This window comes from Anomaloglossus baeobatrachus, chromosome 3 (assembly GCF_048569485.1).
Source record: "Anomaloglossus baeobatrachus isolate aAnoBae1 chromosome 3, aAnoBae1.hap1, whole genome shotgun sequence".
NCBI lineage: Eukaryota > Metazoa > Chordata > Amphibia > Anura > Aromobatidae > Anomaloglossus > Anomaloglossus baeobatrachus.
Window position 1 is genome coordinate 561,365,205 of NC_134355.1, and position 25,670 is coordinate 561,390,874.

The 25,670-nt window shown below is 44.4% G+C and overlaps 1 protein-coding gene across 4 annotated transcripts in view; it reads right to left on the reverse strand.

The window, feature by feature from the left end:
• Window positions 1-1,139: 1,139 nt before the first annotated feature.
• LOC142295545 (allantoinase, mitochondrial-like) overlaps window positions 1,140-25,670 on the reverse strand; it is a 79,138-nt gene continuing 54,607 nt past the window's right edge. For 3 of the 4 annotated variants that reach the window (XM_075338646.1, XM_075338644.1, XM_075338645.1), the window contains exons 6-12: window positions 21,073-21,118; window positions 19,461-19,554; window positions 18,662-18,848; window positions 9,986-10,124; window positions 9,708-9,880; window positions 4,904-4,936; window positions 1,140-3,265 (exon numbers count right to left, since the gene is read on the reverse strand). In XM_075338646.1, the coding sequence (XP_075194761.1) occupies window positions 3,104-3,265; window positions 4,904-4,936; window positions 9,708-9,880; window positions 9,986-10,124; window positions 18,662-18,848; window positions 19,461-19,554; window positions 21,073-21,118 (834 nt within the window). In that variant the 3' untranslated portion in view covers window positions 1,140-3,103. The remainder of the gene's footprint in view (window positions 3,266-4,903; window positions 4,937-9,707; window positions 9,881-9,985; window positions 10,125-18,661; window positions 18,849-19,460; window positions 19,555-21,072; window positions 21,119-25,670) is intronic. The other variant, XM_075338647.1, reaches the window with a different exon arrangement.

Here is a 25,670-nt window from a genome sequence, read left to right on the forward strand (position 1 = left end):
GCTACAAAAGGTCATTGCTAGGGATGATCGAATACCTCAAATATTCGGCTTCGCGAATATCCGACAAATAGGTCGCCGCTATGCGAATATTCGATGCACAATGTAAGTCTATGGGAAGCCCGAATATTTCCTACTAGTTGTTATTCGGGTTTCCCATAGACTTACATTGCGCATCGAATATTTACGAATAGTCGAATAGTGGCGACCTATTCGGCAAATATTCGCAAAGCCGAATATTTGAGGTATTCGATCATCCCTAGTCATTGCTAAAGAAGCTAGTTGTTTAGCTTCCCCTTTTGTATTGAATTACTGAAATAAATTAACTTTTTGATGATATTCTAATTTATTGAGATGCAGTCGTATATAGTCTTGTGACAAAGATTCTGTATAAGGCTAGTTTCACACTTGCGTTGTGCGGCATCAGTCGCATTGCGTCGTGTGATGGATGTAACGGATGCGTTGCATATAGTGGCACAACTGATGCGAAGGATGCTGCAAAACAACGGAATCAATTGTAGCCTTTTTTTAAACAATTACTCAACTGAGAATGCGCAGTTGTGTAAAAACGGATGCATCAAAGGAATCCGTCAAATGACGGATTCCGACAGATTCTGCCACCATAGGCTTCCATTATAAAAATGACAGAAGCTGACAGAATCCAGCACATTGCGTTTTTTTTACGCTCATGGAAGCGCAAAAAAATGCTACATGCTGCGTTCTTTCCGCCCAGCGGATGCAACGCAGCGTCGGCCGGCGGATGCAACGCAGGACCATCAGTCGCAATGCGTCGTCCATACAAGTCTATGGGAAGCAGCGGAATCCGTTAACGGATTGCACTGTTTTCCAAAACGGCGGATTGTGACTGAAGGGAAAAACGCAAGTGTGAAACTAACCTAAGCCGTGTTTTAATCATTTAAACCTCTGCACTTTCTGGGATTATTGGTCTAGTGGGCAGTCCTATTAATGAGTGATATCTTTGTTAGTGTAATATAAGAGTTAATACTGAGATAGTAGTCAATCACTGATAAGCTTCCAATGCTCTATAACATGATTGTGACAGGTTTTCTTTTTAAGATTGTCCATACAGCAGTAGTAATTTGGTAATCATATTATTTACAGACATTTTGGATAACAGGCAGTGCAAACATTTTAATTGTCACCTTCATATTATCTTCTCAGAAACTTGCAAAAATGGCACTCAATGATTACTTTATTAGAATTGGTAACACACATGGTTGTATGTCCTTTTGACACGTTTGCAAAAATTGTCGATAAAACAAAATTAAAAAAAAAGTCAATATACTGTATCTGTGAGCAGAAGGTAATTCAAACCAACGTAAACTATCATTATTTTTTAGATCTCTGTTCCTTGTAACATTGGAGCTTTACTTCATTGCTGGCCGTGTGTAAGTTTTCAGTGTTGTATTTTCCATTGTTATTACGAAAGCCTTGTGTGTTCTCCACGTTGATAGATGTCCTACATGTGAAGTTATCACATGCTGTCATGGCTGCTTCAACAGGTGGACAAATCTGTGAGGACGATGACTCCCATCATGAGGTAGGGTTTCTATTTTTCTGGTTCATTTTGGATTAAGCAAAGATTGCGTCTTCATCTGTGTCTCTACAACATGTAACCCCCAGTACTCATGGGGCCGAGGCTGTTTGATCACATTGAAGATCATACTGCAGTGAACTTTACTAATGACATTCAACATCAAGAACCAGGAGCTCTTGATATTTCTTTATCCAATATGGTATTGTGTATATTATAACCAACAGTGGGCACAAATCTGTACATTTGTCAATACAGTAAGATAAAAGAGAGAACAAAGTGGATGCTTCATCTGGAATCAGCAGAGAATACAGAAGATGTAACTCTGTTTTCAAGGTCATTACTAGGACTGGGTTAATGCATACTCCATTATTATTATTATTATTAATATTATTATTATTTAACTTCGAGTGAGGATTGCTTTCTATTGTTGGCTTATGGGTGAACCAATTATGTCATGAATTTATGAGGATGTACTGATGTATTTCCAGAAGCTGTGAGATTGCTTTTGGATTTCCTCTTATTAAAACCCTTGTATTTATGTTTTTTAATGTAGATTTTTTTTGTCTTAATAAAATCATTGTTGTTTGCATTATATATGAATTGAGGGGTCACATACTATAAGATACTCCATTTTTCAGGACTGCAATTTGGGGCTACTCGCAGCATAATCTCAAAAGCATCCAGGGAAGAATCTGGATATCTTTAGCTTAATAAATCAGTAGTAAAGAAATCCACTCAAATGTAGATTACAGTGGAAATTAGAACAATTTTGGATTTCTGTGTAATAATGTAGAATATTATATACATTGATACCATATTTTATTACCATTAAAAAAGGTCAGTTTATTATGACCAGTAGTTCATTTTTTGTAAAGTAGTTACTTTGCTTATATTATTGAGGTCAAATCACTGGAAGGTATTAGAAGATCAGGGTTTTACGTTTGGCCATTTATTTTTCGAGGGCCTGTAATTACAATAAGCCATCATTATTTGATTGGTGGGGGTGTGACAATCCGCTGTTACCACCTTGCATGTTGCCGCAATGCTGAAGCTTTGTTATTTCTATAGCGGTGCAACCGGGTACTACAGATCCATACCTATTGATGTTATTGGGCTTGGATCTGTAGTACTCAGCCACGGCCGCTATAGCTCTCATTGAGCTGCTGTGTTCTGGCAACATTCAAAAACTTCCAGCCAAAACTGGTAACAGCTATTTGGAGGGGGTGCCAAGAACTGGATATTTACTGATCAGATATTGATAGCCTATTATAAAATTAATCCATCAGTATTGTAAACCTGAAAAAGGCCTTTGAAGTTTGCAACGTTTGACCAGAAGATAAAAATCACAGATTGAGCACAATGTCCATGCTGGTAAATGACTTTTAGATCTTTGAGGTGGGAAATATTAACAAATTACATATTTTGAAGTCAGCATCTTAATGTATAGTGTAATGGTGGAGACTACAAGATATAAGGACAGGCAACAAGTGATCCAACAACTTATAATTAACTGGTCAACACAAGTGTATATGTGGTTCATTGGGATATTTAGTAATATGGTCCACTAGGTTCTGGAGGGTCAATAGTGTGAATGAGAATCAGCTGTCCTGTAGGTTGGGGGATGTGTTTGCCTTTGTGATACACCAGAGTTCCCTGAATAACAGTTGCAACAACTTGTCCCCAAAGTAAGAATCCCAGATAAGGGGTGAGCTGAAAAACATAGAAGAAGTATAAGAGATTGGTTAGACAAACTTATGACCACCGATATTACAAAAGCACAGCGCTAGGACAATCCTACACAATAGGCCCTAGTGGTTGAGCCTTTCTCTGGCTACAATTTACTTCTATTGCTCTAACTGCGCTCCAACTACAGTCATTGCATTCAGTTAGCTATGTATAGTCGTACTGAATTCTTGTTCGTTGCACAACATAGCCGAGGTATATGGCGAATTGCCCAGACTGGATGTTTCCCACAAAATGGCCAACACGATCGCTCAGTGGTTAGCACTGCAGTCTTGGGTTCAAATCCCACCAATGACAACATCTGCAGAGAGTTTGTATGTTCTTCCCCTGTTTGCGTGGGTTTCCTTTAGGTTCTCCGATTTCCTCCCACACTCCAAAAGACATACAGATAGGGAATTTAGATTATGAGCCCCAATGGGGACAGTGATGAAGATGATCACATCTGTAAAGCGCTGTGGAATTAATAACGCTATATAAGTGAGTAAAATAAAATAATTAAATAAATACTACAGGTCAGTTGACTTGTATGGACTTGAATGTTAGAGTATATTTGAGTCCCTCCTTAATAAGAGAATATTCTTATTACCTGGACTTTCTAGAAGGGCTAGAAGAAAGGATCTAGGATAGTAGCATGAAAAATAAGTATCTTGGGTTTAATCTGAAAAACTGGAATAACATTCCCTAAAGAATCCACCTAAACCAAACACCCCCAATCCATTAAATCCACTTCCCTAAGGCCCCATTCAGATATATTAGGCTAGTTTCACACTTGCGTTCAGCGCATTCCGTCACTTTGGAGAATAGCGCAGTCTGTTAACGCACTGCGGTATTCTCGATAGACTTGTATGGACGACGCGCTGTAACACAAGTGTCTGCGTTGCATCCGCTGGACGACGCAGCGTCGTTATTTTGACGCTGCGTCGGGTGGATGGAACGCAGCATGTAACGTTTTTCTGCGCTTGGCGGAGTGTCAAAAAAACGCAACCTGCAGGAATTCGTTAGAATGCGTCATTTGACGGATTCCGTTAACGCAGCTGTCTTTACACAACTGCGCATGCTCAGATGTGTACAGTCAAGGAAAAAAAACTACAACGGATTGCGTTATTTTGTACGATCTGTAGCATTGCGTTGTGCCACTATGTGCAACGCATCCGTTGCATGCGTCACACAACGCAATGCTATGGATCCCGTCCAACGCAAGTGTGAAACTAGCCTAATTCTCACGTGCATGTTCTATCATTGTTTTTCATGGACAGAACACATACACACTATAAGTCTATGGGGCTGTTCACATGTCTTTTTTTTTGTAGACTGATTGTCTCCACTACAAAAATGGATACAAGACTATTCTTGACTTGATTTGTGGTTCAAATTGCCCATTTAAATGAATGGGTCCATAATAAAAGTGTAGGGCTAATATAGCACTTGGACGTTATTCGTTTTTTACTACCTAATGCACAATCTTTTTCATATGCATTAAAAACAGATTGCAGCAAGGTTGAATGAAGCCTTATTACAATGCAGAGTATATGTGGAACATATTTTAGGAGTCTGTTGGATGACAGCTTGAGGTAGAGACTTAACAACATAGATAACCATAAATACCTTGTTTTTATGATGAATATTCTTCTCTTGCACCTAGAAAACAACCGATAATAGAATAATATAATACAATAATAAGAAACTGTACATACTGATAGATCAAGGGTGTATATAAGGAGGAAAGTGGGCCCCACAGGAAGAATGGGAGGGCCCCTGTTAAGACTGTTGGGTGCTCCAGACCAGTGCAGAGGTTTGCTGTTCTCACCACTTTTCCATCAGTCCTCCACCCTTGTTTGCGAATGTAAGGGGTGGACGGTCCCCTTACAAAGAGGAGTAGTTTTCCCCCCCTGAAGATACCCCATGCTGGGGTAGATAAAGTTGTAATGTTAATGTTAATGATAAATTGTGTTTATACTGTTTTAGTGGGTTTCCCCTAGTGGCCGGGTGGGACGGCTGTCCCCATAGAAACAGTGCAGGAGAGAGGTGGAGCCGGCAGCTGGGGGGAGGGAGAGAGTGTGTGGTAGGAAAAAGGTTTTTGAGTCTGGAGGCAGTCGAGTCCGGGACAGGAGAGAAGGAGCAGTGGGGGCAGGGTGTGGGAGCTAGGTGAACAGCGTACGAAGAACAGAGAAAGAGAAAGTGTCCTCTATGGTGAAACAGGTTTGAGTGGGTCAGGTCTGCGGTAGCCAGAGTGGGAGCCCAGGTGAAGTAGAGTAGCCGGGCACATCCCCACGAGAGGAGACGACAAGAAGAGGTGTTCTCCCATCAGGAGTTGTGAAACGACGCTATCAGCTTACTGCCACTGTTGTGAAGATGTGTGCAATAAACGTGCCTTCTGATTCAACTGATCTTCGTCTGCAAAGTCTTTATACGTCTGACAGCATTCTCTGTATCACCACACTCTGCCCCACCAAACAATCTCCTGTCCCAATAGTGACGGCGGAGTCGGGGGTTAGCCTGATAGAAAAAGGGGCCACGACTACAACCCCCGAGGCACCCCCGGCACCCCATTACATGTGGCGTAGTCAGCAGGATCCGGATTATCTGCAGGGGGTCCCGGTCCCCGAATGTGAAGACCAAGTGGTGCCTAAGGCGTTGGACCAGGCACAGGACGGTACTAAAATGGCCGCCATCTTCACGAACACAGTGAGCGCGCGAAGAATTGGCGCCAAACGAAAAACCCTGAGTTGGCCGACGAAGAAAAAGAAGTACAGAGTGCGCCGCCCAAAGAGGGGAGGTGCTGGTCCCAAGATGTTGCTGAAGACATGTGAAGAGGGCGGCGTTACAGAAAAGAAGAGGCGTCGCCTGTGCTGGGTCGATTTGATGTGTGAGACTGGGGGTGGAGTGTATACAAGAGCGGGAAAAGACGGCCCGCCTCCACCTTCCCCAGCATCTCCACCGTCCCTGGCGCCATTACGAGAAGAGCTGCAAGAGACGCCAACTCCACTACTGACCTTAAGTGAGATGAGACTCAGATGAAGCAGCGAGCTGCAGCGGGCGCGCTGGTGGCAACCAGCCTGGGGAGAGGACGCCCGAGTCAGACTGCAGCTGAAGAAGCCCTTACTATTAAACTACCGGCTGTGCCAGGAGGTCCGGAGCGGCCCGCAAAAGTAACGTGGGTCACTTCCTGGGATGCCGTGACCGGTGAGACATCTACGGAAGTCCGGGCCACCTACAAGACACTACTACAGCCGGGAAGTGAAATGCTGGGAACACCTCTCCAGAGTCCGGAGGTGGTTATACCAGACCAGGTGGGTCCTCCAGCCCCCACAGAAGTTCCGGCCCCGGGAGAGCAGCATGCCCGGGAGTTAGAGGAAGATGAGTGGGGATTCTTCTGGGAGCCGGTAAAACCGGCGCCCCTGACCCTACGACAGTCCCCACCACCTGGAACCGATCCAGTGCAAGAGAGGTTGCTGGCCGAGACCGTGGCCCGTGAGATGATGGACGGTCCCCTTAGCGAAGAGTTTGACCGGCAATGCACCGTTGGCACCGTGGTCAAATTCAATCAGGCGGAGGGCTATGGGTTCATAGAGGACGAAGAGACCGGGGATCATTTTTTCTACAACCGGGTTAACCTGGACACTGAGGGCTTGCCCCAACGTTTGCATACCTTGTTCCCAGGGAGAAAAAGTGAAATTCCGGAGAGAAGTGGGATGCCGGGGCCTATTTGCCGTAGGAGTGACCCGGACGCCCACTGCTCAAGAGGCCGCACAATGGCAACAAGAGATTGAATGGGAAGAGTGTCAGTGCCGGAGACGTACACAGCGGAGACCGGTGCTGGCTGAGGCCTACCGGCCGAGAATCACGCTGGCGGTGTCGCCAGAAGTCACTACAGGACTGATAGCTGAGCTGGAAAAGGAGACGCCGGCGGTATTGGCGATTCGTCAACGCATGGTGACACACCCGGTGGTCGTCGTCGGAAGTCCACGGCCGTCATGTTTAGCTACCCCATCACCCCCGTCAGGGGTTGAGGAGCCCAAACCGGAGACAGAGGAGGTAGAGCCCCCGATCAACTATGAACCGTTCCGGAGGCTGCGCCGCTTGCCAGGCCAATCCCTGTCCGACTATGTGAGGGCTCAGCGGGCTGAATGGCAGCGTGCATACCACCCCGAGTGAATCATAGCGACCGGAGGTGGTGGACATACTTGTGTTAAGTACCGGAGTTATGGAGAAGAACCGGTGAAGAGTTAAAGTTGTAACCACGTTCAAGGTACCGAGCCCGGAGGGAGCCTGATGCTGAACTGTGCAAGGACTCCCCTCCGTGATGTTGACGGAGGCTTTATTGTTTGTGTTCCCTGCCTGCAAAGACCAGGAGTGCTGTGAGAGCCTCCGGGCAGAAGATCAGCCAAGACCGGGAGCGCCTGTTAACGGCCTCCGGGCAAATCTACTGCAAAGACCGGGAGATCCCTTGGAAGGACTCCGGGCGCCGGACTTGTGCGCCCCTTGAGTGTGCCTTTATGTGAACATTTTAAGGTTTTTATAAAAGTGACTTTGCTGCTAAGTTTGTGTTTTGCAGGTGCGGGCCTTGCCGGGAGGCTAAGGCAAAAAGAGGGGAGGAATGTAAGGGGTGGACGGTCCCCTTACAAAGAGGAGTAGTTTTCCCCCCCTGAAGATACCCCATGCTGGGGTAGATAAAGTTGTAATGTTAATGTTAATGATAAATTGTGTTTATACTGTTTTAGTGGGTTTCCCCTAGTGGCCGGGTGGGACGGCTGTCCCCATAGAAACAGTGCAGGAGAGAGGTGGAGCCGGCAGCTGGGGGGAGGGAGAGAGTGTGTGGTAGGAAAAAGGTTTTTGAGTCTGGAGGCAGTTGAGTCCGGGACAGGAGAGAAGGAGCAGTGGGGGCAGGGTGTGGGAGCTAGGTGAACAGCGTACGAAGAACAGAGAAAGAGAAAGTGTCCTCTATGGTGAAACAGGTTTGAGTGGGTCAGGTCTGCGGTAGCCGGAGTGGGAGCCCCAGGTGAAGTAGAGTAGCCGGGCACATCCCCACGAGAGGAGACGACAAGAAGAGGTGTTCCCCCATCAGGAGTTGTGAAACGACGCTATCAGCTTACTGCCACTGTTGTGAAGATGTGTGCAATAAACGTGCCTTCTGATTCAACTGATCTTCGTCTGCAAAGTCTTTATACGTCTGACAGCGTTCTCTGTATCACCACACTCTGCCCCACCAAACAAATCTCCTGTCCCAATAGTGACGGCGGAGTCGGGGGGTTAGCCTGATAGAAAAAGGGGCCACGACTACAACCCCCGAGGCACCCCCCGACACCCCGTTACACTAATATTTCACTGAGTGTCTATAAAGGTTGTCAACACTTAATAACAAAGAGGACAGGACCATCTCTCCAGGCGGAGTATAGGGGCTACGTACATACTTGAGATAGATGTAAGCTTTTAATAGGACTGAATTTACCTCATTATTTATTAAAAAATATATAATAATCACTAAAGCCTAGTGGTGTCTTTTGGTCTTTCCATCTAGCTGTAAATGATCCATAGATAGGGAATAGATGTTGTATACTGTGTATTTCATCTCCTAATTCCCTACATATTATTGCGGTATATAAAGAAGATGCAGCAATGTCTTTAGTACTCATTTTAAGGCTAGGGCCGCACTTTGCGTTCTCCTACTTGCAGTTCTAAACGCACGTTTTGGGCTTAATTGTTTTGACCAAAGTTGCCTTTTTCAGAAATTTAGCGCTGAAAACGCATGCGTATTTACCACGTTTTAGATGCGTTTTCAGCGCTTTTTACCTGCTTTTCCACCTGCGTTTTGATAGATGCATTTTGAACATCATGACACTGCTAAATAAAGTTTAAATAGTCAAACTCAATGAAAAAATTGGAAAAAAAGAAACAAATCTATATTTTTGTGAAAAATAATGAAAATAGATTAATTTAATGAAATTATAGCGGTAATATGATATTTAATGGAAAAATAGCAATGTTTATTTAAATTCTTATTTTTAATTGTCAGACTATGTGTGTGTGTAAAGGGACATATGAAATGATTATTTTGAAGTCCAAAACGCATGTTTTCTGCACTGGAAAAGCAGGTAAAATGCAGGAATTTGCTGGAATCTTGGTTTTTGCCATTTCTCATAGACTTCAATGTTAGCAAAACGCATCCAAAATGGCAAAAACAATTGACATGTTGCGTCTTTGAACGCATGGTTTTTGCCACAAAATATGCAAATTAAACGCAGCGTTTTAAAACGCAAAGTGGGGTCTAGAAATCCCCATTTTCCATAGACTTTGCTGGAAAATCAAACCACATGCCTTTTTGCATGAAAAAGGTGCATCTCAAAACGGACCTAAAAAGCACCAAAGACGCAGGTGGAAATGCAAAGTGGGGCCCTAGCCTAATATTTACCTGAAACCTACTATCGGGATCCCAGATGACCAGGTCTGCGTCACACCCTATTTTAATGCTTCCCTTACGATCTTCCAGGCTGCATAGCTTGGCTGGGTTCCTGCTCAATATACGAGATACATCTGGCAATGAAAACCCTCGGATCCTCGCGGAAGTCCAAAAAAGGGAGAGCCCTTAGAACATAGAAAAGTGCACATCACAGTAAAATAAGAAAACTGAAACCGTTGTACTAAATATGGGGCATTCTTTAAAAATCCCACCATAGCCTATCTTCTCACCTAGTTGTAGAGATGAAATCCCTCCCCAGGCCTTCAGGAAATCTCCATCTTGTAGGTGCTTAAGGTCTGGTGTGCATGGTGAGTGATCAGATACCACCATGTCTATGTTGCCCTGGAAAAGTGCATTCCATAGTGCCTCCTAGTGGTAAAGTTAGGAATTCCATATAGTTATTGTCGGCAAACATGTAACTGATTGACAATATGAAACAAAATGGCTAAGCAGACTTAAACTATTTATATAATTTAAATGCCATAAATACTTCAATTTTGTTACTTTTAGCATTAAAGTCAAATAAATTATTTTTTTCTTTTTAGAATGCATGACATCTATTGCTGTTTTTTAGGATCAAATTATTTTAGTTCCTATCCATTCTAAAATCAAAGGGATAAAGTCTCCCCTAGTGGAAAGTGCCAAGTTGTCATAAGGAGAAGCCATGATCCTCTGTAATTTAAACATGCAAAGATCTCTTACAGAGAAGAGGACAGGAATAGTGATGGGCGATCCCCCCCGATGGTCGGGATCGGGGAGACTCGTCCGATCATTTTGTAAATATCAAGATCGGGATCGAGATAACACGATCTTGCATCCGATCACCGATCTCGGGCTTTACAATTATGGGATGGGGCGGGGGAGGCTGTAAAATAAAGAATACAGTTAATAATAAACATTGTCATTATACTTACAGGTCCCACGACGAGTCCTGCAGACTCTGTCTCCCGCCGCTTCTGTTTCCGAGTCCGATTATTGCTGTGCCCTCCCGGTAACCAAAGGACCTTCCGTGACGTCATAACATGTGACCAGTCATGTGGGAATGTTGTATTATCTCATTAGCTACAGACTGGGTCACATGACTATGACATCATTCAAGGTCCTGTAGTGTCAGTGCATCTTGTCAGTACTCAGTGCTCGCCCGAGCATCTGAGCACTTGGTATACTCGGCGACCGTCGTGTACTGGTTAAATGCTCGGACACATGCTCGGCGCTGCCTCCCTGCATGTACAGAGTCAGCCCACATGCAGGGATTGGCGTCACACACTGCAATGCCACAAGCCGGTGAATAGTGGCACCGGAAATGAGGTGATCGGAGATCACCGTTGCTATAGTAACCTGCTTGTTAGGTTACTATCGCAACAGTGACGTCACCGCTTACCAACCGGCAGCCTCTGCTCACTCATTGAATGATTAGACTGCACAGGGGAGCAGCGTTCTTCCTCCCATCCCGAGCTGTCTGATATAGCAGAGCTAGATTAATTGAAAAAGACAGAAGACCAGGATCGTGGAGGGGTGAGAGGAAGTAATAAATATGGAGTCTCTAAGTGTGTCTGTGTATTTATTTCTAATAAAGTATTTTTTCTCTGTGTGGTGTCTTATTTTTTAACCCTTTATTGGAGATTCTTAATGGCCGGGTCAAACATGGCCTGACTAAGAATCTCGGGCTTAATACTAGCTGGTAAAACAAAGCTGGTATTAACCCCTTATTACCTAATGTGCCAACCACCACCAGGGCTGCTGGAGGAGTTGGATACAGCACCAGAAGATGGAGCGTCTATGAAGGCGACATTTTCTGGGGCGGCTGCAGTCTGCAATTTGCAGTACGGGAGGCAGAGAACTTGGGTCACCCAGCGCTGTGGATTCCAATCTCCAGCTGCATAGTTGTACTCGGCTGGACAGAAAAATTGTGCGAAGCCTACGTCGGTTTGTTTTTGCTAATTTCATTAAATTCATGCAGTGGGGGTTAGCAGCCAGTAGCTGCTTGTATTACCCTTAGCTAGCAATAGAAAATGCAGCGGGAGCCCACGCATTTTTTTTTTTATATTTTTTTTAAATAACAAAAAAATAAAAATAAAAAAAATGGCTTCCCTGTATTTTGATTGCCAGCAAAGGGAAAGCCAGGTAGATGGGAGTGGCAGCCTCTAGCAGTCTGCTTTATGTGCGCTGAGAATCTAAAATACCGCGGAGTTCTACGTCATTTTTTAAAACTATTTCTTTTCATACAACTATATATTGTGCACAATATATAAAGATATATATAAATATATATATATATATATATATATATATATATATATATATATATATATATATATATATATATATACATACAACTCTGGCAAAAATTAAGAGATCACTGCAAAATTTTCATTTTCTGATTTTTCTCCTTATATTTTGAGTACAATGTAAATTGTTCTTTTATTCTATAAACTACTGACAACATGTCTCCGAATTTCCAAGCAATAAATGTTGTATTTACTTTACAAGTTACATTTTACTCAAAGATATAAATAATATATTATATATATAATATATAAGAGAAATATATAATACTAGAAGGGGGCCCAATTCTACGCATCGGGTATTCTAGAATTTACGTATTGTGTAGTTAATGTATGATTTTTGTTATATATATATATATATATATATATATATATATATATATATATAGATGTTGTTGTGTGTAGTTACCAAGTGTTTGTGTAGGGGCTGTACATGTTCTGGGTTTGGCAGGGGGTGAGAGCGGTGTTGTTTGTGTGTTGCGTGTGTTGCGTTATTTGTGGAGCGCTGTGTGTCTGTAGCGTTGTGTGTGTGTTGCGCGGTTTGTGTGGGTGTGGGGTGTGTGTGTGTGTTTTGGGGGGAGGTATGTTTTGTGCAATGTGTGTGTTGTGCGGTATGTCCGTATATTTGTGTGTGCCGCGGTGTTTGTGTGTTGGGTGTTGTGTGTGTGCGGCGTTGTCTGTGTGTGTGGGTGTCTGTGTAGGGCAGTGTTTGTGGTTCCCAGTGTGTGTGTGTGGTGTGTTGTGCAGTGTGTGTGTTTTGGGGGAGGTGTGCACCCCCCATCGTGCTCTATCCCCCATGCTGCGCACCCCCCATCGTGCTCCATCCCCCATACTGCGCACCCCCCATCGTGCTCCATCCCCCATGCTGCGCACTCCCTATTGTGCTCCATCGCACATGCTGCGCATTCCCCATCGTGCTCCATCCCCCATGCTGCGCATTCCCCATCGTGCTCCATCCCCCATGCTGCGCACTCCCAAACGTGCTCCATCCCCCATGCTGCGCACTCCCAAACGTGCTCCATCCCCCATGCTGCGCACTCCCCATCGTGCTCTATCCCCCATGCTGCGCACTCCCAACCGTGCTCCATTCCCCATGCTGCGCACCCCCCATCGTGCTCCATCCCTCATGCTGCGCACCCCCCCCATCGTGCTCCATCCCCCATGCTGCGCACACCCCATCGTGCTCCATCCCCCATGCTGCGCACTCCCCATCGTGCTCCATCCCCCATGCTGCGCACTCCCAAACGTGCTCCATCCCCCATGCTGCGCACTCCCCATCGTGCTCTATCCCCCATGCTGCGCACTCCCAAACGTTCTCCATCCCCCATGCTGCGCACTCCCCATCATGCTCCATCCCCCAGGCTGCGCACTCCCCATCGTGCTCCACAGTCACACATCAGACAGTATACACGCACACATCTGATCGCATACACTCACACACACACCCCACTTCTCCCTGTGCCCACCGGTGGGCGGTCCCAGCAGCTGTGCTGCACGCCGTGCTCCTCTGCCGACACTCACAGATCCGATCGCATACACACACACACACATCAGAACACACTCACATGCATCCGATCGCATACACACACACACACTGAAGATATCGCACATATGCGCTAACACAATCACAACATCCGGAGATACCACATGCTTCCGGCCATGTGATCCTCCGGCAGGTCCTGGAAGGTCACTGCACAGTATCGCCGCCGAGAAGCAAGTGATATCACGGGATGTTGTGAGTATGTGGATGCGATCTGATGTGTGTGTGAGGTGTGTGTGTGTGAGGTGTGTGTGTGAGAGTGAGTGTGATCTGATGTGTGTGTGTGTGTGTCTGTTCTCACCTGGGAGTCGGGTCTCCGTATCGGTTCGGGGAATGCGTGCGGGGGGGAGGCCAGAGCGAGTGTGCAATGCGTGAGGGGGGCGTGGCAAGAGGCCAATCCGTGTGGGGGCGGAGCCTGGGCGAGCGGCCAATCCGTGCGGGGGGGCGGAGCCGAGGCGAGGCGAACGGCCAATCCGTGCGGGGGGGCGAAGGCGAGGCGAGCGGCCAATCCGCTGTTTGTCACCGTAAGGACACAATTTTGGAGCAAGACAGACAGACAGACAGACAGAATAAGGCAATTATATATATAGCTATGAGAAAAAAATCTGAAAAACTAAACATTTTTAAGTAGTCTCTTAATTTTTGCCAGAGCTGTATATATACACAGTATAGTGTATATATATATACATATGTATAAATATACTGTGTGTATATATATATAATATATATATATATGTCCAATATATAAAGCTGAGTGTGTGTGTGTATGTATGTATGTCTGCTAAAGGAATCTGCACCGTCGCATTTACAATCACGAAATTTTGCACAGACGCCTCATGTGACCCAGGGAGCATCGTAGACTATGTTTTGACAGAAAAATTTAACCCCGTGCCTTACAGTTAGTCTCTAAAATCCTGCCGCCATTAAACTGAATGGAGGTGGAAGCTATAGGTTATTAATAGCAACTGTCAGTGGTTACTATAGGAACAAAATAAACTGTTAGTTGAAGCTTATGCATAAGGTTATATGATATCGGTGGAGAGATGGATAGAGAGACAGAAAAAGACAGACAGACAGAGACACAGACAGAGACAGATGGGGAAAGAGACAGTCAGACGGGGAAAGAGACAGCCCTGGAAAGAGACAGACAGGCAAAGAGACAGACCTGGAAAGAGACAGACCTGGAAAGAGACAGACCTGGAAAGAGACAGACGGTCAAAGAGCCAGACCTGAAAAGAGACAGCCCGGGAAAGATACAGCCGGGGAAAGAGACAGCTGGGGAAAGAGAGAGCCGGGGAAAGAGACAGACGGAGAAAAAGACAGACGGGGAAAGAGACAGACGGGGAAAGAGACAGATGGGGAAAGAGACAGACGGGGAAAGAGACAGACGGGGAAAGAGACAGACGGGGAAAGAGACAGATGAGCAAAGAGACAGACCTGGAAAGAGACAGCCGGGGAAAGAGACAGCCGGGGAAAGAGACAGCCGGGGAAAGAGACAGACGGGGAAAGAGACAGACTTGGAAAGAGACAGACGGGGAAAGAAACAGACCAAGACAGATGGAAAAGAGACAGACGGGGAAAGAGACAGACATACACACACATAGAGACAGACGCAGAGATAGAGAGAAACAGACAGACACAGAGATGGAGACTGATAGACTGATACAAATACAGACAGAGATAGAAATAGTCAGACAGAGACATAGACACAGACAGACTAGGAAAGAGACAGACAGAGAGACAGACAGACAGAGACACAAAGATAGAGACTGGGAGAGAGACAGTTACTATCCCAGGCAACGCCCGGGTACTACAGCTAGTATATATATATATATATATATATATATATATATATATATAAAAATATCTATATCATATACACTATATAGTTGTATAAAAATAAATAATTTTAAAAAATGACATAGTGCTCCGCTGTATTTTTGATTCTCATCGCTGATAAAGCGGACGGCTATGGGCTGCCACCCCCATCTGTCTGGCTTTACATGACTGGCAATCAAAATACAGGGAAGCCCATTAATTTTTATTTTTTAAATTATTTAATAAAATAATTAAAAAAACAAATGCGTGGGCGCCCACTGTATTTTGATCCCCTGTCAGGTAAAGCCAGGCAGTTGGGGGCTGCGATTCTCGGCAGCCCGCAGCCGCCCCTGGAAATGGCGCATTGTTTCTTAGCGCCATTTCCAAGCGCTTTACCTGGCTTGTCCAGTGGCTCTGATGGCGGTGGCTCGCTGGGTAATAAAGAGGTTAATCTCACCTATGACGTATTCTCAGATGGACAAATTAGACATGGCCACCATGAATTTTTAGTAAACAGAAAAAGAAACACAACACAGAGAATTTTTTTTTTATTAAAAGTAAAACAAAAAAAATTTAGAGACTCTATCTTTATTATACAAACAATTCTTAGTTCGACGTAATCCACAGGTAGAGCATTGTCAGCTTCATCACTCTGTACAGACAGCGTCTTTACACAGTGAGAAGCACAGAGAGCCAAGTCAGCTCTGCTACATCGCTCTGTACAGAGCAAGAAGCAGACTGACAGTGAGGGGATGATTGCTCTTGCTTCTCGCTGCATGGAAACACATGCAGCCAACCGCTCCTGTCGGGAGATTGTGCGCCGTAATGCGACACTCGCACAGTGACGGTCAAAGTTCAATCGAGTCCATGAGCCATGGACTAGGGTGAACTCTGACGTCACCGCGAACACGGTCAAAAACAGCTGATGACTGGCAAGGGACGAGCAATTCAGTGAATACTCCCGGAAGTTAAGTGGACTATTGAAAACGTCATAGTCATGTGACCAGTCTGTAGGCCTATGTCTGTACAACATTCACACCAGCTGGTCACATGAGTATGACGTCATTGAAGGTCCTGTAAGTCCAGTGTTGATTACCGGGCGGCACAGCAATGATCGATCGCGGAGGCAGAAGCAGCTAGGAGTCAATCTGCAGGACTCATCGCGGGACCTGTAAGTAAAATCAGATTTTATTTTTTAATAATGTGCTTTCTTTTTACAGCCCCTGGACACGATCTAGATCCGATCTGGACCCAATCTTTAATACGAGGTTCCCAGGAAAGCTTGTGATTGGGACTGTGCACACGATTACTATGTGATCAGTACGATCCCCGATCTTTACAGATCGGGATCGCCCATCACTAGACAGGAACTGTAGCGCCACTTACTGTATTTGATGCAGCAATCCTAAAAGTCAATATCAACCCTTTTTACGAGCCTTGCCACATGACTTAATTATAGAAGCCAAGGGCAGACACGTTTTGTTTTTTTGCTTCACACTAAAGAGGGGAAAACACCCCGAATTAATTATCAGCAAACGGTATGTCCGGTTTGCTTCTTATCTCAAGTTATGAGGCAAGGATCAGTAAAGAGAACTTTTTATCAAATTTTTCATGTTGAACTGGACACACGATGTAATGGTGGCTACAGAGCGCAATCTTTTTTTTTTTTTATTATTTTGCCTCTCTTTTGTGGAAATGTTAGCAGTATTTGGCACCTAATGGGTTAATATCTGTTAAGTCCAAGCGGGTGTTATCGGAGAGTTTTCACTAAGAGTGTGGATTTCTTCCTCTTGTATGACATTGATCAATCAAACACAGGCAGTAACATGCAGGAAACAGAACACACACCCTCCATAGTTTAGAGCAGGTTACTCAGTGTATGAGATGTATAAATACAGCTATGATCTCCTGGTCTGTCCTCCTACATGATTAGAAAGTGGTGGGAGTTGAGGACAGATGCCAAACACCTTTCAGATATGGTCTTAGAAATCAGCGTGGGGAGAGAGACCGCACAACTGAGTTTACATGAGTCTTATAACAAATTCTTCTAATAGCTCTTGTCCTCTCAAAGCACTTTCAAATCATGAACTTTCTAATCATGCAGGAGCTTAGACCAGGAAATCAGAGCTGTTAGGGCTGGGTTCTAAGTTGCTAGTGATGTCGTTGTAAAGGTGTCAAACACACGGATGCATGCTGCACAGCTGGAAACAAAGGACCAAGGAATGGTCCTGAACGATTTGTAGCGATCAGCAACTTCACAGCAGGGGCCAGGTCGCTGATGTGTTTCACACACTGCAATGTCGCTGGGGAGGTCGCTATAACGTCACAAAAGCGGTGACGTTACAGCGATGTCGTTTGCGATGTTGCAGTGTGTAAAGCCACCTTTAGTCATTACATCTCACACACTGAGACACCTTCTCTAGGCTATTGAGGGGGCTGGTTTGTTTCTGCTCTACAGCCACTAATGCACAATGTGTCCAGTAAACATGAAAAACTTTGTTAAATTGACTATTAGGATTCCTATATCTATTTGGTGGCACTAGCGTTCCTGTCCTCTTCCTCTATAAAATCGAGTTACAGTGGAACCTTGGATTAAGAGTAATTTGCCTTGAGAGTGTTTTGCAAGACAAGCAAAGCTTTCTAAAACTTTGTAACTTGGTTTAAGAGCAATGCTTTGCAATAAGAGCAAATACTGTGCACACTTCCGGTTCCGTCCTTTCACCGCGCTCTGACCTGCTCTGGAGGTAAATTTCTGTACATATGTACTGTATACTGTACACAGTATACCATTGTACAGTACAGTATATACTATATAGCATATCAATTTGTATTTGTGGATACAGTATTGTACTTTTTTATTGATAACCAGTATAGCACATTGCTTCTACTGACTGTACCTCCTGCACCCCAACAATTCCATTTTAAGCTAACGTACAGTATAATTTGTTTTATATGCTATTTTAGTATACTGTAATAATTTTATATGAATACAGGACATTATTTTGTATTACTGCAATATGTTTGCGTTTCAATTATTTCCTATGGAAAAGTTCACTTTGATATAAGAGTAACTTGATTTAAGAGCACACTCCCGGAACAAATTATGCTCGTAATTCAAGGTTCCACTGTATTGGCAAATGCTAATAGAGATGAACTGAGCCTAGATGTTGCTTTATGACTGTGCCACAGTTTACATCTTGTCTTGTGACTGGACAATGAAAAAAAACAGCCAACTATTTATGTTTAAGAAAGATTAAGCATACCTTATTGCTGTGTCCTCTCACAGGGGGGCAGCACTTATAGTATGTAGCTCCTGGGGGTATGTTTTCAGCACTCAGGGTCAGATAATGGTGCGTGGTCTCTACTGTGATTGGCGCCCCTGCTTTTTTGGCTTTCCTGATAATGGGGAGTGATCGTGCTGATGAGAGGTGTACAATGTGGCAGCGGACTCTGGGTAAAGAATTGAAGGGTTTTGGTACATATTGAAACATCCTGCAAAGTATCACTTTAGTTTTTAAAGAGTTAAGGCCGCTAGCGATCGCACCTGCCCCCGTCATGCGTGTGTCACGGGCAAATCGCTGCCCGTGGCGAACAATATCGCTGGTACTCGTCACACCAGCATACCTTCCTAACGACGTTACTGTGGTCGATTTGTGCCGCTTTTTGGATCACTAGCGGTCGCTTGTAGGTGTCACACGGAACAACATCGCTAACGAGGCTGGATGTGCGTCAAGAATTCCGTGACGTAGCGTGTAAAGGCCTTAATTGTCCTCTCCTGACATATCTGTGTGAGTTAATACTAATCTACCGCATAATTTACTAATTCTGGAACTTTTTCCATTAGTATTTTGCAGTTAAATCAGTCAGATCAGTGCTGTTCGCTAAGTAAGAAAACGCTAAACAGAACTTTACCAACTTGATTACGGGGCAATTAAAAGTTTACAATGCATGATTATTATTCTATTGAGAAATGCTCTACCATCTTTCGTTCCTATGGAGAGTTTAAGAAACACGAATATATTGTTTTTGTTTCATTTTTTAAAGTATTTACCAAATACTAACTTGTACTGTAGACAGAGATCAGCCACCAACTCAACCGCAGAAACTTCCATGTGATCTAAACGGGAGTTCAGAAATGTTTCATACTGTGTAGGATCTAAAAAAGATTAACATATAGAACTTATCAACACAAGGGTTTTGTTTTATTTTATGACTTTGTACCATTTCTTGTGCCTTTTTTTTAGTTTGTATCATTTGTATCATACATTTTTCAAGCCTAATAGATATGCCAATGTAAAAAAAATGACATCACTAAGCATGCAGCATTTAAAGCACTATTCCACTGTTTTGTTTTGTTTATTCCATGGCTAGAGAGGTGTTTTAAATGTAAGTCCCCTGTCTTAGACCGGCGTCACACAAGTGCATGGCATCCGATGTGAAAGATTCAGAAGTGATATGCTACTGACGCTCGGCTCCCGCTCTGCTGCGAGCATGAGCTGAGTGTCATGCAACTATGATCTGATCATGTGATTGGATCATAGCTGCAGAGAAGAGGGAGAAAGCACTTTCTCACTCTTCTCCGCTCCCTGTCTGCGTATAGATGACGTCAGAGTGCAGTCATAGACTTACATGGGTTTGAGTGAGCAAAGACTCTCAGACAATCGCAGCATGCTACAATTTTTTTCTAAGACCGATTAGGGCTAAGAAAAAGCTTGCAGATATGAGCTGCTTGATTCATTAACATTGAGCCGAGTGCAATGCGAGATTTTCTCACATTGCATTCTTGCAAGTCATACGCCAGTGTGACGTCGACCTTATACTCACCTTTCGCTGTCTTAGTCTTTTTCCAGTAGCACTCCAGTTGGTGTCCTGTGATTTGTGACCTGCCAGCAGCTCCTGTGTTCCATGGAGCAGGAGGTCAGAATTCCATGCAGGTCTATGAGAGCTTCATTCTGGCCTCGTTCTCTCTCTCATAGAGATGCAATGGCAGCTGGTGATGTAACGTCTGATTTCTGGCCAGTTAGAAGGTATGAGCACAAGATGCCCCTCGACAAATAGGTGAAGCTGCCAGAAGGGTGAGTATATGATAGGGGGCAGGGGGCTTAGATTTAAAGCACTACTCCAGAGCTGAAAAACAAAAACGCTAGAGTGGTGCTTTATCAAAAATATGCCAAATTCAAGAATCTACTACTTTTTAGCACATTATTTATCTATTTGTTATATATCAATGTTGGTTCCTTACTAGAGATGAGTGAACGTTTGGAAGTTCGGTTCAAAGGGCACAGTCGAACCTTAGCTAAGGTTCGGTTTCTGACCTTGACTTGATTGGAACCTCAATGGAAGTCATTAATTGGGCAGTTCGTGTCTCCACCTACATGCTGCCAGCCATAAGCAGAACACTTCAGGGAGAGGGTGAGTGGGGTTATTTATTTATTTTTTAAATTTGTATGTGTGTGCACAATACATCAGATCATACTGATTTTACCTCCAGTTCGAGCCGTTCAAACATTGCACGTGGCTCGCACCGGCCTGAGCATCACTCATACCCAAGCACAGCGCTGCTCGCTTCAGTGGTTTGCACTCGTAACTCACTCGAACTTCGAAACCTAACTTTGTTTTTTTGGTAGTTTCTTTCCAAACCCAAACCTCAGGTTCGCTCATCTCTACTCCTTACCTCCTGTGACTGGCACACTTCTTGAATCTTCAAGTTCAGCATGAAACTTTAATAAGAAAAGATTTATTTATTAGACTTCAGTATATTTGGAGAGTATTCCCACAGGCAGACAAATCTTCACTATTAACTTGGCCCACAAACCACATGTATAAAGGCATGAGAGTACTTGGGGGTTAATTGCTGAAATTTGACCAGTATTTGAGGCTGTAATTCTAGGAAATTTCTGCTTTCCCAACATTAACCTTTAAAACTTTTTTCACCAATTGCACTCACTAACGACTACGTATATTTGGGATAGAAAGAGTCCGGTAACCATAGAGCATCAACACTTTCTATTTTGACATAATCCAGTTAACAGTGTATCTTTCAGGTGTGACATTTCGTACTTTAATCAGACATATGCTAAAAAGAATAAAGTATAATACAATTTAGGAAAAAATACACATATACTGTATATGCAGTATATAAACTTAGCAAATTCTATGAAATCATAAATACTTAAAGAACACTGATGTTGCTTGTATTCACTGAAGTTATTGTATCTCTAAACACTAATCAAAATTAACATTTTTCTGGGGTAATACTAGACCTAAATTAGGGTTAGAGAAACTACAGAGACCCAGAGATCAGGGTGAAATATGATTTGGCCGACTTGTATCTTTATTGCTTAGCAGGTCAATTAAAATATCAAAGATTTTGGGTGTCAGAAGAGGATAGAGCTAACTGTGAAGCACATTTTCACATCATTGTATTATTAAATTGTTCTGTGCCTTATTAGAGGGTACATATAGACCAGGGGTCTCAAACTCAGCTGGGTATATGGGCCGCACATAGAAAAACATTTGCAAGAGGCTGCGTTCTTTGCAAGACAAATTTACATTTTTAGTGATACAGTATTTATTTTTCTATACATCTTTAGATCACTTTCTTGAACATTTTTTGCTTGTTTATTATAACAAATGTGCACATTTTTGTTTAAGTATATATATACATATATATTTTTATATATATATATATATATATATATATATATAAAACATTTTAATTGGTAAAAAAATAATGAATGCTTTCTTTTGAATTTATTTATTTTACATTTTATCCCCTTTCTTGAAGGTAATATTGTTTTACAATTAGCAGCATCATATTGTAATCTTGGCCAACATCTTGTAGTAATGCTCCCCATCCTTCTGCCCTGTAATAATGTGCCCATCCTTGTGCCCTGCAGTAATGTACCCCATCCTTGTGCCCTGTAGTAACATGCCCATCCTTGTGCCCTGTAGTAATATGGCCATCTTTATCCCCGCAGTAATGTCCCCATCATTGTGTCCTGTAGTAATTTCCCCCATCTTTGTCCACTGTAGTAATGTGCCCATCCTTGTGCCCTGTAGTAATGTCCCCCATCCTTGTGCCCTGTAGTAATATGGCCATCCTTATCCCTGCAGTAATGTCCCCATCCTTGTGTCTTGTAGTAATGTCCCCCATATTTGTCCTAGGTAGTAATATCCCCATCATTGTGTCCTGTAGTAATGTCCCCCAGCTTTGTCCTCTGTAGTAATGTGCCCATCCTTGTGCCCTGTAGTAATGTCCCCCATCCTTGTGCCCTGTAGTAATATGGCCATCCTTATGCCCTGCAGTAATGTCCCCATCCATGTGCCCTGTAGTAATGTCTCCCATCCTTATGCCCTTTAGTAATGTTCCCCATCCTTGTGCCCTGTAGTAAAAAAAAAAGACTCTTTTCTTCTGTCCTTGGTTCTCACGGTGCCCTTGTACGTGCCCACGATCAGTAATTGCAGCGTTTTGGACGCAGCATGCTTCAGCTGCTTCAGCATGCTTCTAGAAATCCCATGCTCACTGTGCTTGTTTTTTCCGCAGCAAACACTGACATGCTGCAGAGTCGCAAGCGTCCTTCACAGGGAGAACAGAAGAGAAAGTCCGCAGGTGCCCAATCCCGGATCGTGGGCATGAGCAGCTGCTGTCTCCTGCGGAGGAGACTTGCGGCCCCGCAGGTCAGGACCCGCCATGTCCAGAGCACAGCGGGTCCTGATTGTGAGCACATACCTGCCTCTTGCGGCCCTCAGACCCTGTGATGATCGCAGCCTGATGCAAGGAGCTGGCGCCAGCAATGCTTTACTTCCTTAAGTTTGAATCGTTTGCGGCGCCGCGGAGCTCTAAGCACTATACCAATGGCAGCAGCCGGCCAATCAGAGGCGAGGAGGTGATGTCATACACCGGCAACTGCCATTGGTATAGTGCATAGATCTCTGTGGCGCCGCAAATGGTTCAAAGAAAGTAAAGCCCTGCCAGCGCCGCTCCCTGCATTGGGCCACGATCATCAAAGGGTCTGTGGGCCGCAAAAGGCAGCCTAGGGGACCGCATGCGGCCTGCAGGCCTGTTTTTGAGACCTCTGATATACCGTAGATCTTTGAATCAATTAGTACCATGCACTCAATAGAGTGGCATTAGATGGATGGACGGCATGTAAATTATTGCAGACGTTTACTGATCCGATAGAGGAGACTAAACTATGGGATAACCATCAATACGCACATGTATTATCCCTAATGGGGTTACACTTCTGGAAGCAACTTGGAGTCACATTTTTGCAGTGAAGTGTTTCCTTTCTTTGGCCAAATGCAAACCCAATTATCCCATGTTCAGCCTTTTATAGGTATTTGCAATTTAGGCATGTAGTCACATTTCATTACCTTAGCCTAGACAAAGAGCACCATGATACCCTTTGATAACAGTATGTAAAATATAAGGCCCTATGGGTATAGTGTTAGCACTTTATATACATCTACTGCCTGTCATGATCTTCTGTATAATACTGTTTGACTTTTTGTTAAGGGTTAATGTCAGAGTTCAATGCCTGTATTAAAGGCAATCTGTCATAGTGTATGTAAACTTTTGACTTTGCAGAAAGTAATAAAAATGCCTTAAAACATTCTCTCTCATTATTCTGGCTGTCACAAACCACCGGGGGGGTCACTCAGAAATCCCCCGCGCTGGCTACCCGTACGTCACGATCGGGGGGTAACAAGTGGGGGTCACCCCTCCTTTATACCTCCCGACCGACAGACAGAGCACGTGACGCGCTCTCTAGCGCCCCTCTTATAGTCAGGCCAATTATGGAATTGCCCGACAATAAGCAAGGAGGCCGCTATACTACTTATGCCGATTATTGAAGGGTCCCCGGTGAGAGTAGGGTATATATTCCCCCGACCTCCGCGGGCGGAATATATAAAACCTCCCCGAATCTCACTGGCCTCCCCACAATAATCCTTGGCACAACTCGCTGCCACCAACCGCTTCACGGTAACTATTAGCCGAACACACAGACGTGGGATTCAAGATCGAGATAACAGAACAGCCCAAGATTAATTATATAATTTAATCAGCCTAAAGCCACACTAGAACTACAATATATACAATAGGGAATCTACAGAATATACATATGTCAGAGTACAGTTACAGATAAAGCATGTTTTACAAACAGGTATGCAATTCAATCAGTTACCTTGTGCGTCTGGCCACAGGGGGGCGCTGTAGACCAGGTTTCTAGGAACTCCCACAGATGTTTCCTGCACGTGACCCCCAGCGAAAGAACACTGGAAAATGGCCGAAGTAGGGTTATCAACCTGGGCAAATCCAGGTCCCCTCCTACCTTAGTGACCTCAGAGGGAGCACTGCTCCACCCCTGGCTGGAGTTATGGACAAAATCCACAACATGGAATATGGCCATAACTTGGCCTGGGAGCGTCGTAGGCGGACGCCGACGCTCTCATTGTGACAGCTATGAATTTAGCTACAGAACGAGAGGACTCATGACTTGTCTACTAGTTCCACATTGGCTGATATCACGCCTGGGGTATTTCTCAAGCTCCCGCTCCCATAAAAAAGGTGTGCCAGCATCGTCCGCATGCGAAAACACCATTTTTATGGTTGCCGTATTTATCGTAAATATGGCTTGCGAGATGAACCATTTTTTACTGGAGTCGTTCTGTCTGGCTAGTTCCAAAGCCTTATAATGAGATACAACTCTTGTTACAGGGTGACGGCAGGGAGTCATCCTGTGTCCTTTGTTCCCACATCACCTAATTTCCATATCACAGGAGATGGCCATGGGATGGGTTGCTAAACAAGTTGTGTGAAGGAAAGGGGGGGTGACACCAGGAGAGGGCTTCCTGACATAACTTGAATATCATGATTTATCGTCATATCTCCGGATTTACCTCACACCTCCCCCCTCTTGAGGGCGCTAGGGGGCAGCACACTCCGGTGTTCCCCCGTGCGCCCGTCCGCGACCTCTCCTTGTCGGGACAGCCCGTCTGCGTTACCGTGGTCACGGCCCCTTTTGTGGCGAATGGTGAAGTTGTATTGCTGGAGCGCAAGGCTCCATCGCAACAGTCGCCCATTCGTCCCAGAGACGGTGTGCAACCAGCTGAGGGGGTTGTGGTCCGTCTCCACGATGAAGTGGCGCCCGTATAGATAGGGTTGCAGACGCTGCAGGGCCCACACTATGGCCAGGCACTCCTTCTCCATTGTGGAATAGGCCACTTCCCTCGGTAACAGCTTCCTGCTCAGGTACAAGACTGGGT